Source organism: Ascaphus truei, chromosome 6, assembly GCF_040206685.1.
Source record: "Ascaphus truei isolate aAscTru1 chromosome 6, aAscTru1.hap1, whole genome shotgun sequence".
NCBI lineage: Eukaryota > Metazoa > Chordata > Amphibia > Anura > Ascaphidae > Ascaphus > Ascaphus truei.
In genome coordinates, this window is record NC_134488.1 from 48,293,244 (window position 1) to 48,305,510 (window position 12,267).

The window sequence follows — 12,267 nt, forward strand, 5'->3', positions numbered from 1 at the left end:
AGGGAGACTAGCGTGCGGCTTATTTCTGTATAGTGGTACTCGGTATCACTGCTGCATGTCTCCAATGAATGGGTTGAAAGTGCTTGTGCCCAGAGATACTGTATCTCAGTATATGGGACCTTCGCACAGAGGGCAGAGTCTGCCAGTGTGTGGGTGCAGATAACAATGCCCCGGGACAGGGGAGAGGTGCAAAGGTAGGCGGGGTCCTAGATGCAGAGGGTAACTCTCCCGCACCCTACTAATAACCTATTAATTAAACCCTTTCCCTGGCACGCTCTCTGCTCTGCGGACTTTTGGACGCTGACTGGCAGGTTCGGCTGTGCCAAGCTCTCTGCTTCTCAGACAGTCGTGGGCACACAATGCAGGGGGCAGCGTGGTGGGGGGCGCTCTGCGTGCTCACCTGCGGGGCCCTGAGGGGGGATCTGGCAGCAGAATTACCTCCTCCCTGTGACAGGTAAATACACAGGGTTACATGAAGACACTGCTCTGCAATGCCAAAGTGTGTGTGTGTGTGTGTGTGTGTGTGTGTGTGTGTGTGTGTGTGTGTGTGTGTGTGTGTGTGTGCGCGCGCGCACAACTTGGAATGTAATATATTGTAATGTGTGGAAACGTGTAGGTGTAATATGTGCAGAACGTGTGTATGTGTAATATGAAATGTGTATCTGTAACGTTTAATATGTGTGTGTGTGTGTGTGTGTAAGGTGCAGAGCAGAGTGTGTGTGAGGCGCAGAGCAGTGTGTGTGAGGCGCAGAGCAGAGTGTGTGAGGGGCAGAGATGTGTGTGTGAGAGGTGCAGAGCAGTGTGTGGGGTGCAGAGCAGTGTGTGTGTTAGGTGCAGAGCAGTGTGTGTGGTGCAGTGTGTGTGTGTATGTGGTGCAGAGCAGTGTGTGTGTGGTGCAGAGCAGTGTGTGTGGGGTGCAGAGCAGTGTGTGTGGGGTGCAGAGCAGTGTGTGTGGTGCAGTGTGTGTGTGTGTATGTGGTGCAGAGCAGGTGCGTGTGGTGCAGAGCAGTGTGTGTGTGAGAGAGAGGTGTAGAGCAGTGTGTTAGGTGCAGAGTAGTGTGTGTGTGGTGCAGTGTGTGTGTGAGGTGCAGAGCAGTGTGTGTGTGGTGCAGAGCAGTGTGTGGTGCAGAGCAGTGTGTGTGTGGTGCAGAGCAGTGTGTGTGGTGCAGAGCAGTGTGTGTGGTGCAGAGCAGTGTGTGTGAGGTGCAGAGCAGTCACTAACAGATTATTTGTAGTGCTTTGCTATTGCTCTGCACTGCTGTCCCTGTCCCTATAATTTCACCAAGATCTAGCTCAGGTGCGGCCAACTCCAGTCCTCAAGGGCCAGCAACAGGTCAGGTTTTCAGGGTATCACTGCTTCAGTCAAACAGGATCCAGAATCAGGCTTTCCCGGTACTGTATATTTCCACACACGCCCTGCGTTAGGAAGAGGGTGTGAACAGGGTGTCAGGAGGCGGGCACTGTATGTTTGCACACACGCCCTGCGTTAGGAAGAGGGTGTGACAGGGTGTCAGGAGGCGGGCACTGTATGTTTGCACACGCCCTGCGTTAGGAAGAGGGTGTGACGGTGTCAGGAGGCGGGCACTGTATATTTGCACACACGCCCTGCGTTAGGAAGTGGGGGTGACAGGGTGTCAGGAGGCGGGCACTGTATATTTGCACACACGCCCTGCGTTAGGAAGTGGGTGTGACAGGGTGTCAGGAGGCGGGCACTGTATGTTTGCACACACGCCCTGCGTTAGGAAGAGGGTGTGACAGGGTGTCAGGAGGCGGGCACTGTATATTTGCACACACGCCCTGCATTAGGAAGTGGGTGTGACAGGGTGTCAGGAGGCGGGCACTGTATATTTGCACACGCCCTGCGTTAGGAAGTGGGTGTGACGGGGTGTCAGGAGGCGGGCACTGTATATTTGCACACACGCCCTGCGTTAGGAAGTGGGTGTGACGGGGTGTCAGGAGGCGTGCACTGTATATTTGCACACACGCCCTGCGATAGGAAGTGGGTGTGACAGGGTGTCAGGAGGCGGGCACTGTATGTTTGCACACACGCCCTGCGTTAGGAAGTGGGTGTGACAGGGTGTCAGGAGGCGGGCACTGTATATTTGTACACACGCCCTGCGTTAGGAAGTGGGTGTGACGGGGTGTCAGGAGGCAGGCACTGTATATTTGCACACACGCCCTGCGTTAGGAAGTGGGTGTGACAGGGTGTCAGGAGGCGGGCACTGTATGTTTGCACACACACCCTACATTAGGAAGTGGGTGTGACAGGGTGTCAGGAGGCGGGCACTGTATGTTTGCACACACACCCTACATTAGGAAGAGGGTGTGACGGGGTGTCAGGAGGCGGGCACTGTATATTTGCACACACGCCCTGCGTTAGGAAGTGGGTGTGACAGGGTGTCAGGAGGCGGGCACTGAATATTTGGACACACGCCCTGCGTTAGGAAGTGAGTGTGACGGGGTGTCAGGAGGCGGGCACTGTATATTTGCACACGCCCTGCGTTAGGAAGTGGGTGTGACGGGGTGTCAGGAGGCGGGCACTGTATATTTGCACACACGCCCTGCGTTAGGAAGTGGGTGTGACGGGGTGTCAGGAGGCGGGCACTGTATATTTGCACACGCTCTGCGTTAGGAAGTGGGTGTGATGGGGTGTCAGGAGGCGGCACTGTATATTTGCACACACGCACTGCGTTAGGAAGTGGGTGTGACAGGGTGTCAGGAGACGGGCACTGTATATTTGCACACACGCCCTGCGTTAGGAAGTGGGTGTGACAGGGTGTCAGGAGGCGGGCACTGTATATTTGCACACACGCCCTGCGTTAGGAAGTGGGTGTGACAGGGTGTCAGGAGGCGTGCACTGTATATTTGCACACACGCCCTGCGTTAGGAAGAGGGTGTGACAGGGTGTCAGGAGGCGGGCACTGTATATTTGCACACGCCCTGCGTTAGGGAGTGGGTGTGACAGGGTGTCAGGAGGCGGGCACTGTATAGTTGCACACGCCCAGCGTTAGGGAGTGGGTGTGACAGGGTGTCAGGAGGCGGGCACTGTATATTTGCACACACGCCCTGCGTTAGGAAGTGGGTGTGACAGGGTGTCAGGAGGCGGGCACTGTATATTTGCACACACGCCCTGCGTTAGGAAGTGGGTGTGACGGGGTGTCAGGAGGCGGGCACTGTATATTTGCACACACGCCCTGCGTTAGGAAGTGGGTGTGACGGGGTGTCAGGAGGCGGGCACTGTATTTTTGCCCACACGCCCTGCGTTAGGAAGAGGGTGTGACGGGGTGTCAGGAGGCGGGCACTGTATATTTGCACACACGCCCTGCGTTAGGGAGTGGGTGTGACGGGGTGTCAGGAGGCGGGCACTGTATATTTGCAAACACGCCCTGCGTTAGGAAGTGCGTGTGACAGGGTGTCAGGAGACGGGCACTGTATATTTGCACACACGCCCTGCGTTAGGAAGTGGGTGTGACAGGGTGTCAGGAGGCGGGCACTGTATATTTGCACACACGCCCTGCGTTAGGAAGTGGGTGTGACAGGGTGTCAGGAGGCGGGCACTGTATATTTGCACACGCCCTGCGTTAGGAAGTGGGAGTGACAGGGTGTCAGGAGGCGGGCACTGTATATTTGCACACACGCCCTGCGTTAGGAAGTGGGTGTGACAGGGTGTCAGGAGGCGGGCACTGTATATTTGCACACACGCCCTGCGTTAGGAAGTGGGTGTGACAGGGTGTCAGGAGGCGGGCACTGTATATTTGCACACACGCCCTGCGTTAGGAAGTGGGTGTGACAGGGTGTCAGGAGGCGGGCACTGTATATTTGCACACGCCCTGCGTTAGGAAGTGGGTGTGACAGGGTGTCAGGAGGCGGGCACTGTATATTTGCACACACGCCCTGCATTAGGAAGTGAGTGTGACGGGGTGTCAGGAGGCGGGCACTGTATATTTGCACACACGCCCTGCGTTAGGAAGTGGGTGTAACATGGTGTCAGGAGGCGGGCACTGTATATTTGCGCACACGCCCTGCGTAGGAAGTGGGTGTGACAGGGTGTCAGGAGGCTGGCACTGTATATTTGCACACACGCCCTGCGTTAGGAAGAGGGTGTGACAGGGTGTCAGGAGGCGGGCACTGTATATTTGCACACACGCCCTGCGTTAGGAAGTGGGTGTGACAGGGTGTCAGGAGGCGGGCACTGTATATTTGCACACACGCCCTGCGTTAGGAAGTGGGTGTGACGGGGTGTCAGGAGGCGGGCACTGTATATTTGCACACACGCCCTGCGTTAGGAAGTGGGTGTGACGGGGTGTCAGGAGGCGGGCACTGTATATTTGCACACACACCCTGCGTTAGGAAGTGGATGTGACAGGGTGTCAGGAGGCGGGCACTGTATATTTGCACACACGCCCTGCGTTAGGAAGTGGGTGTGACAGGGTGTCAGGAGGCGGGCACTGTATATTTGCACACGCCCTGCGTTAGGGAGTGGGTGTGACAGGGTGTCAGGAGGCGGGCACTGTATATTTGCACACACGCCCTGCGTTAGGAAGTGGGTGTGATGGGGTGTCAGGAGGCGGGCACTGTATATTTGCACACACGCCCTGCGTTAGGAAGTAGGTGTGACAGGGTGTCAGGAGACGGGCACTGTATATTTGCACACACGCCCTGCGTTAGGAAGTGGGTGTGACAGGGTGTCAGGAGGCGGGCACTGTATATTTGCACACGCCCTGCGTTAGGAAGTGGATGTGACAGGGTGTCAGGAGACGGGCACTGTATATTTGCACACGCCCTGCGTTAGGAAGTGGATGTGACAGGGTGTCAGGAGGCGGGCACTGTATATTTGCACACACGCCCTGCGTTAGGAAGTGGGTGTGACAGGGTGTCAGGAGGCGGGCACTGTATATTTGCACACACGCCCTGCGTTAGGAAGAGGGTGTGACGGGGTGTCAGGAGGCGGGCACTGTATATTTGCCCACATGCCCTGCGTTAGGAAGAGGGTATGACAGGGTGTCAGGAGGCGGGCACTGTATATTTGCAAACACGCCCTGCGTTAGGAAGTGGGTGTGACAGGGTGTCAGGAGGCGGGCACTGTATATTTGCACACGCCCTGCGTAGGAAGTGGGTTTGACAGGGTGTCAGGAGGCGGGCACTGTATATTTGCACACACGCCCTGCGTTAGGAAGAGGGTGTGACAGGGTGTCAGGAGGCGGGCACTGTATATTTGCACACACGCCCTGCATTAGGAAGTGGGTGTGACGGGGGTGTCAGGAGGCGGGCACTGTATATTTGCACACACGCCCTGCGTTAGGAAGTGGGTGTGATGGGGTGTCAGGAGGCGGGCACTGTATATTTGCCCACACGCCCTGCGTTAGGAAGTGGGTGTGACAGGGTGTCAGGAGGCGGGCACTGTATATTTGCACACACGCCCTGCGTTAGGAAGTGGGTGTGACAGGGTGTCAGGAGGCGGGCACTGTATATTTGCACACACGCCCTGCGTTAGGAAGTGGATGTGTCAGGAGGCGGGCACTGTATATTTGCACACACGCCCTGCGTTAGGAAGTGGGTGTGACAGGGTGTCAGGAGGCGGGCACTGTATATTTGCACACGCCCTGCGTTAGGGAGTGGGGTGTGACGGGGTGTCAGGAGGCGGGCACTGTATATTTGCACACGCCCTGCGTTAGGAAGTGGGAGTGACAGGGTGTCAGGAGGCGGGCACTGTATATTTGCACACACGCCCTGCGTTAGGAAGTGGGTGTGACAGGGTGTCAGGAGGCGGGCACTGTATATTTGCACACACGCCCTGCGTTAGGAAGTGGGTGTGACAGGGTGTCAGGAGGCGGGCACTGTATATTTGCACACACGCCCTGCGTTAGGAAGTGGGTGTGACAGGGTGTCAGGAGGCGGGCACTGTATATTTGCACACGCCCTGCGTTAGGAAGTGGGTGTGACAGGGTGTCAGGAGGCGGGCACTGTATATTTGCACACACGCCCTGCATTAGGAAGTGAGTGTGACGGGGTGTCAGGAGGCGGGCACTGTATATTTGCACACACGCCCTGCGTTAGGAAGTGGGTGTAACATGGTGTCAGGAGGCGGGCACTGTATATTTGCGCACCACGCCCTGCGTAGGAAGTGGGTGTGACAGGGTGTCAGGAGGCTGGCACTGTATATTTGCACACACGCCCTGCGTTAGGAAGAGGGTGTGACAGGGTGTCAGGAGGCGGGCACTGTATATTTGCACACACGCCCTGCGTTAGGAAGTGGGTGTGACAGGGTGTCAGGAGGCGGGCACTGTATATTTGCACACACGCCCTGCGTTAGGAAGTGGGTGTGACGGGGTGTCAGGAGGCGGGCACTGTATATTTGCACACACGCCCTGCGTTAGGAAGTGGGTGTGACGGGGTGTCAGGAGGCGGGCACTGTATATTTGCACACACACCCTGCGTTAGGAAGTGGATGTGACAGGGTGTCAGGAGGCGGGCACTGTATATTTGCACACACGCCCTGCGTTAGGAAGTGGGGTGTGACAGGGTGTCAGGAGGCGGGCACTGTATATTTGCACACGCCCTGCGTTAGGGAGTGGGTGTGACAGGGTGTCAGGAGGCGGGCACTGTATATTTGCACACACGCCCTGCGTTAGGAAGTGGGTGTGATGGGGTGTCAGGAGGCGGGCACTGTATATTTGCACACACGCCCTGCGTTAGGAAGTAGGTGTGACAGGGTGTCAGGAGACGGGCACTGTATATTTGCACACACGCCCTGCGTTAGGAAGTGGATGTGACAGGGTGTCAGGAGGCGGGCACTGTATATTTGCACACACGCCCTGCGTTAGGAAGTGGGTGTGACAGGGTGTCAGGAGGCGGGCACTGTATATTTTGCACACACGCCCTGCGTTAGGAAGAGGGTGTGACGGGGTTGTCAGGAGGCGGGCACTGTATATTTGCCCACATGCCCTGCGTTAGGAAGAGGGTATGACAGGGTGTCAGGAGGCGGGCACTGTATATTTGCAAACACGCCCTGCGTTAGGAAGTGGGTGTGACAGGGTGTCAGGAGGCGGGCACTGTATATTTGCACACGCCCTGCGTAGGAAGTGGGTTTGACAGGGGTGTCAGGAGGCGGGCACTGTATATTTGCACACACGCCCTGCGTTAGGAAGAGGGTGTGACAGGGTGTCAGGAGGCGGGCACTGTATATTTGCACACACGCCCTGCATTAGGAAGTGGGTGTGACGGGGTGTCAGGAGGCGGGCACTGTATATTTGCACACACGCCCTGCGTTAGGAAGTGGGTGTGATGGGGTGTCAGGAGGCGGGCACTGTATATTTGCCCACACGCCCTGCGTTAGGAAGTGGGTGTGACAGGGTGTCAGGAGGCGGGCACTGTATATTTGCACACACGCCCTGCGTTAGGAAGTGGGTGTGACAGGGTGTCAGGAGGCGGGCACTGTATATTTGCACACACGCCCTGCGTTAGGAAGTGGATGTGTCAGGAGGCGGGCACTGTATATTTGCACACACGCCCTGCGTTAGGAAGTGGGTGTGACAGGGTGTCAGGAGGCGGGCACTGTATATTTGCACACGCCCTGCATTAGGGAGTGGGTGTGACGGGGTGTCAGGAGGCGGGCACTGTTTATTTGCACACACGCCCTGCGTTAGGAAAAGGGTGTGACAGGGTGTCAGGAGGCGGGCACTGTATATTTGCACACACGCCCTCCGTTAGGAAGTGGGTGTGACAGGGTGTCAGGAGGCGGGGCACTGTATATTTGCACACGCCCTGCGTTAGGAAGTGGGTGTGACAGGGTGTCAGGAGGCGGGCACTGTATATTTGCACACGCCCTGCGTTAGGAAGTGGGTGTGACAGGGTGTCAGGAGGTGGGCACTGTATATTTGCACACGCCCTGCGTTAGGAAGTGGGTGTGACAGGGTGTCAGGAGGCGGGCACTGTATATTTGCACACGCCCTGTGTTAGGGAGTGGGTGTGACAGGGTGTCAGGAGGCGGGCACTGTATATTTGCACACGCCCTGCAGAGCAGTGTGCGTCTTTCGGAGTGGGGCGTGTCTATAGCACGCAGAGCAGTGTATCGCAGAGCAGTGTGTGTCTGTCACACGCAGAGCTGTGTATCGCAGAGCAGTCTGTGTCTGTCGCCCGCAGAGCCTTATATCGCAGAGCAGTGTGTGTCTGTCGCCCGCAGAGGCCGTATATCGCAGAGCAGTGTGTGTCTGTCGCCCGCAGAGCTGTGTTTCGCAGAGCAGTGTTTCGCAGAGCAGTGTGTGTCTGTGTCACTGTCAGTGTTTGTTTGTGATTCATTAGGTGCCTCAATTACAGATTAATTGAAATAATTGTTCATTTTCTTAATTTTATGATTTCTACTCACCCTCCTCCTCTTTGTTTCCCCCTCTCCCCCTACTCCTTTCTGTCTCCCTCTCGCCCTCCTTCCCTTTATTTCTTCTCCCCCTCTCCCTCCTCCTCCACCTCTATCTTTCTCCCTCCTCCTCCCCCCCTTTCTTTCTCCCTCCTCCTCCCCCCTTTCTTTCTCCCTCTCTCCCTCCTCCTCACCCCTTTCTTTCTCCCTCTCTCCCTCCTCCTCCCCCCTTTCTTTCTCCTCTCTCCCTCCTCCTCCCCCCTTTCTTCTCCCTCTCCCTCCTCCTCCCCCCTTTCTTCTCCCACTCTCCCTCCTCCCCCCTTTCTTTCTCTCTCTCTCCCTCCTCCCCCCCTTTCTTTCTCCCTCTCACCCTCCTCCCCCCTTTCTTCTCCTCTCTCCCTCCTCCTCCCCTTTCTTTCTCCCTCTCTCCCTCTTCCTCCCCTTTCTTTCTCCCTCTCTCCATCTTCCTCCCCTTTCTTTCTCCCTCTCTCCCTCCTCCTCCCCTTTCTTTCTCCTCCTCCTCCTCCCCCCTTTCTTTCTCCTTCTCTCCCTCCTCCCCCCTTTCTTTCTCCCTCTCTCCCTCCTGCTCCCCCCTTTCTTTCTCCCTCTCTCCTCCCTTTCTTCTCCCACTCTCCCTCCTCCCCCCTTTCTTTCTCTCTCCCCTCCTCCCCCCCTTTCTTTCTCCCTCTCACCCTCCTCCCCCCTTTCTTTCTCCCTCTCTCCCTCCTCCTCCCCTTTCTTTCTCCCTCTCTCCCTCTTCCTCCCCTTTCTTTCTCCTCTCTCCTCTTCCTCCCCTTTCTTTCTCCCTCTCTCCATCTTCCTCCCCTTTCTTTCTCCCTCTCTCCATCTTCCTCCCCTTTCTTCTCCTCTCTCCCTCCTCCTCCCTTTCTTCTCCCTCCCCCCCCCCTTTCTTCTCCCTCCTCCTCCCCCTTTCTTCTCCCTCTCTCCCTCCTCCTCCTCCCCCCTTTCTTTCTCCCTCTCTCCCTCCTCCCCACCCCTTTCTTTCTCCCTCTCTCCCTCCTCCTCCTCCCCTTTCTTTCTCCCACTCTCCCTCTTCCTCCCCTTTCTCCCTCTCTCCCTCTTCCTCCCCTTTCTTTCTCCCTTTCTCCCTCCTCCTCCCCTTTCTTCTCCCTCTCTCTCTTCCTCCCCTTTCTTTCTCCCTCTCTCCCTCCTCCCCCTTTCTTTCTCCCTCTCTCCCTCCTCCTCCCCTTTCTTTCTCCCTCTCTCCCTCCTCCTCCCCTTTCTTTCTCCCTCTCTCCCTCCTCCTCCCCTTTCTTTCTCCCTCTCTCCCTCCTCCTCCCCTTTCTTTCTCCCTCTCTCCCTCCTCCCCTTTCTTTCTCCCTCCCATTTTTTCTTTCCCCCTTCTCATTCCTTTCCCCTCTCTCACTTGTCCTCTTCCCTCTCTTCCTCCCCCTTCTCGGTCTCTCTCTACGTCCTCCCCTTTTTACCGGTCGCTGTTTCTCTGGTCTCTGTTTCTCTCTCGTTTCTCTCCCCCTCTCCTCCCTCCCCCCCCTCCTCCCTCCCCCCTTCCCCCCCCTTCCCCCCCCTCCTTCCTTCCCCCCCTCCTTCCTTCCCCCCCTCCTCCTTCCCCCCTCCTCCCTTCCCCCCCCTCCTCCCTTCCCCCCTCCTTCCTTCCCCCCCCTCCCTCCCTTCCCCCCCTCCTCCCTTCCCCCCCCTCCTTCCTTTCCCCCCTCCTCCCTTCCCCCCCCTCCTCCCTTCCCCCCCCTCCTCCCTTCCCCCCTCTCCTCTCCCCCCTCTCCTCTCCCCCCTCTCCCCCCTCACCCCCCTCTCCTCCCCCCCTTTCCTCCCTCCCCCCCTTCCTCCCTCCCCCCTCTCCTCTCTCCCCCCTCTCTCCCTCCCCCCTCTCCTCCCTCCCCCCTCTCCTCCCTCCCCCCCTCTCCTCCCTCCCCCCTCTCCTCCCTTCCCCCCTCCATCCTCACCCTCTCCTCCCTCCCCCCCTCTCCTCCCTCCCCCCTCTCCTCCCTTCCCCCCTCCATCCTCACCCTCTCCTCCCTCCCCCCCTCTCCTCCCTCCCCCTCTCCTCCCTCCCCCCCTTTCCCCTCTCCCCCCCTCCCCCCCTCTCCCCCCTCCCCCCCTCCCCCCCTCTCCCCCTCCCCCCCTCTCCCCCTCCCCCCCCCTCCCCCCCTCTCTCCTCCCTCCCCCCCTCTCTCCTCCCTCCCCCCTCTCTCCCCCCTCTCTCCTCCCTCCCCCCCCTCTCCTCCCTCCCCCCCCCTCTCCTCCCTCCCCCCCCTCTCCTCCCTCCCCCCCCCTCTCCTCCTCCCCCCCCCCCCTCCTCTCCTCCCTCCCCCCCCCTCCCCTCCCCCCTCCCCCCCTCCCCTCCCCCCCCCTCTCCTCCCCCCCCTCCCCTCTCCTCCCTCCCCCCCCCCTCTCCTCCCTCCCCCCCCCCTCTCCTCCCTCCCCCCCCCCTCTCCTCCCTCCCCCCCCCCCTCTCCTCCCTCCCCCCCCCCTCTCCTCCCTCCCCCCCCCCCTCTCCTCCCTCCCCCCCTCTCCTCCCTCCCCCCCTCTCCTCCCTCCCCCCCTCTCCTCCCTCCCCCCCTCTCCTCCCTCCCCCCCTCTCCTCCCTCTCCCCCCCCCTCCCTCTCCCCCCCCTCTGCTCCCTCTCCCCCCCCCTCTGCTCCCTCTCCCCCCCCCCTCTGCTCCCTCCACCCCTCCTATCCTCCCTCCACCCCTGCCCTTCCCCCTCCCCCTTCCCTTCCCCCTCCCCCTTCCCTTCCCCCTCCCCTCTCAGTCAGATTTACTGCACAGGAGAGCTCCTCCGACAGGTGCAGCAGGCGAAGTTCTTTGATGATGACAAACACTTTGTGGATATGGGTCTCCGGGAGTCACCTGGTTAGTTCTGAGCTGGCGGATTCTCACACATCCCGGCTGTTCCCTCCATCCCCCCCCCCCCCCTCCTAAATCTCCCTCAGTCATTGCTTCATCTGCCCACTCTTCTGTTCATACTCTGTATCACTATATTTATATCCCGCTACAATAAAGAGCTACTGCCTTTAAGGGACAGTCCTACATAGGAGCAAAGTGACCTAATGACAGGGACGTGTTTAATGGATTAAAGGGTCAGTCCCACGTAGGAGCAAAGTGACCTAATGACAGGGACGTGTTTAATGGATTAAAGGGTCAGTCCCACGTAGGAGCAAAGTGACCTAATGACAGGGACGTGTTTAATGAGTTAAAGCGTCAGTCCCACATAGGAGCAAAGTGACCTAATGACAGGGACGTGTTTAATGGGTTAAAGCGTCAGTCCCACATAGGAGCAAAGTGACCTAATGACAGGGACGTGTTTAATGGGTTAAAGCGTCAGTCCCACATAGGAGCAAAGTGACCTAATGACAGGGACGTGTTTAATGGGTTAAAGCGTCAGTCCCACATAGGAGCAAAGTGACCTAATGACAGGGACGTGTTTAATGGGTTAAAGCGTCAGTCCCACATAGGAGCAAAGTGACCTAATGACAGGGACGTGTTTAATGGGTTAAAACGTCAGTCCCACATAGGAGCAAAGTGACCTAATGACAGGGACGTGTTTAATGGGTTAAAGGGACAGTCCCACATAGGAGCAAAGTGACCTAATGACAGGGACGTGTTTAATGGGTTAAAGGGTCAGTCCCACATAGGAGCAAAGTGACCTAATGGCTGTATAACCCACTGTAAGATTCAGCAGATACTTTTTCAGATATAATTGATGTTTAGGACTTGTTTTTAAATCTCTGCTTTGTCCTCAGAGAATGTCCTGGCAGCGTTCCAGGCTTTGGTTTCGGGGTCTCCCGGAGTAAATGTTCCCCGGGATCAGCTGAATGAATTTGTCAACAGGTCGTTCAACCCTCCCGGGCAGGAATTTGAACGCTGGGACCCCCCTGATTGGCATGAAAAGTATGTACTTTTTATATTTAAAACAA

General features: G+C 57.7%; 1 protein-coding gene across 1 annotated transcript in view; it reads left to right on the plus strand.

Moving 5' to 3' along the window:
- Positions 1 to 279: 279 nt before the first annotated feature.
- The window catches only part of TREH (trehalase), a 43,501-nt gene continuing 31,513 nt past the window's right edge, over positions 280 to 12,267 (plus strand). Inside the window, exons 1-3 of the mRNA XM_075606599.1 lie at positions 280 to 454; positions 11,103 to 11,203; positions 12,094 to 12,241. Of these exons, the coding sequence (XP_075462714.1) occupies positions 360 to 454; positions 11,103 to 11,203; positions 12,094 to 12,241 (344 nt within the window). The 5' untranslated portion in view covers positions 280 to 359. The remainder of the gene's footprint in view (positions 455 to 11,102; positions 11,204 to 12,093; positions 12,242 to 12,267) is intronic.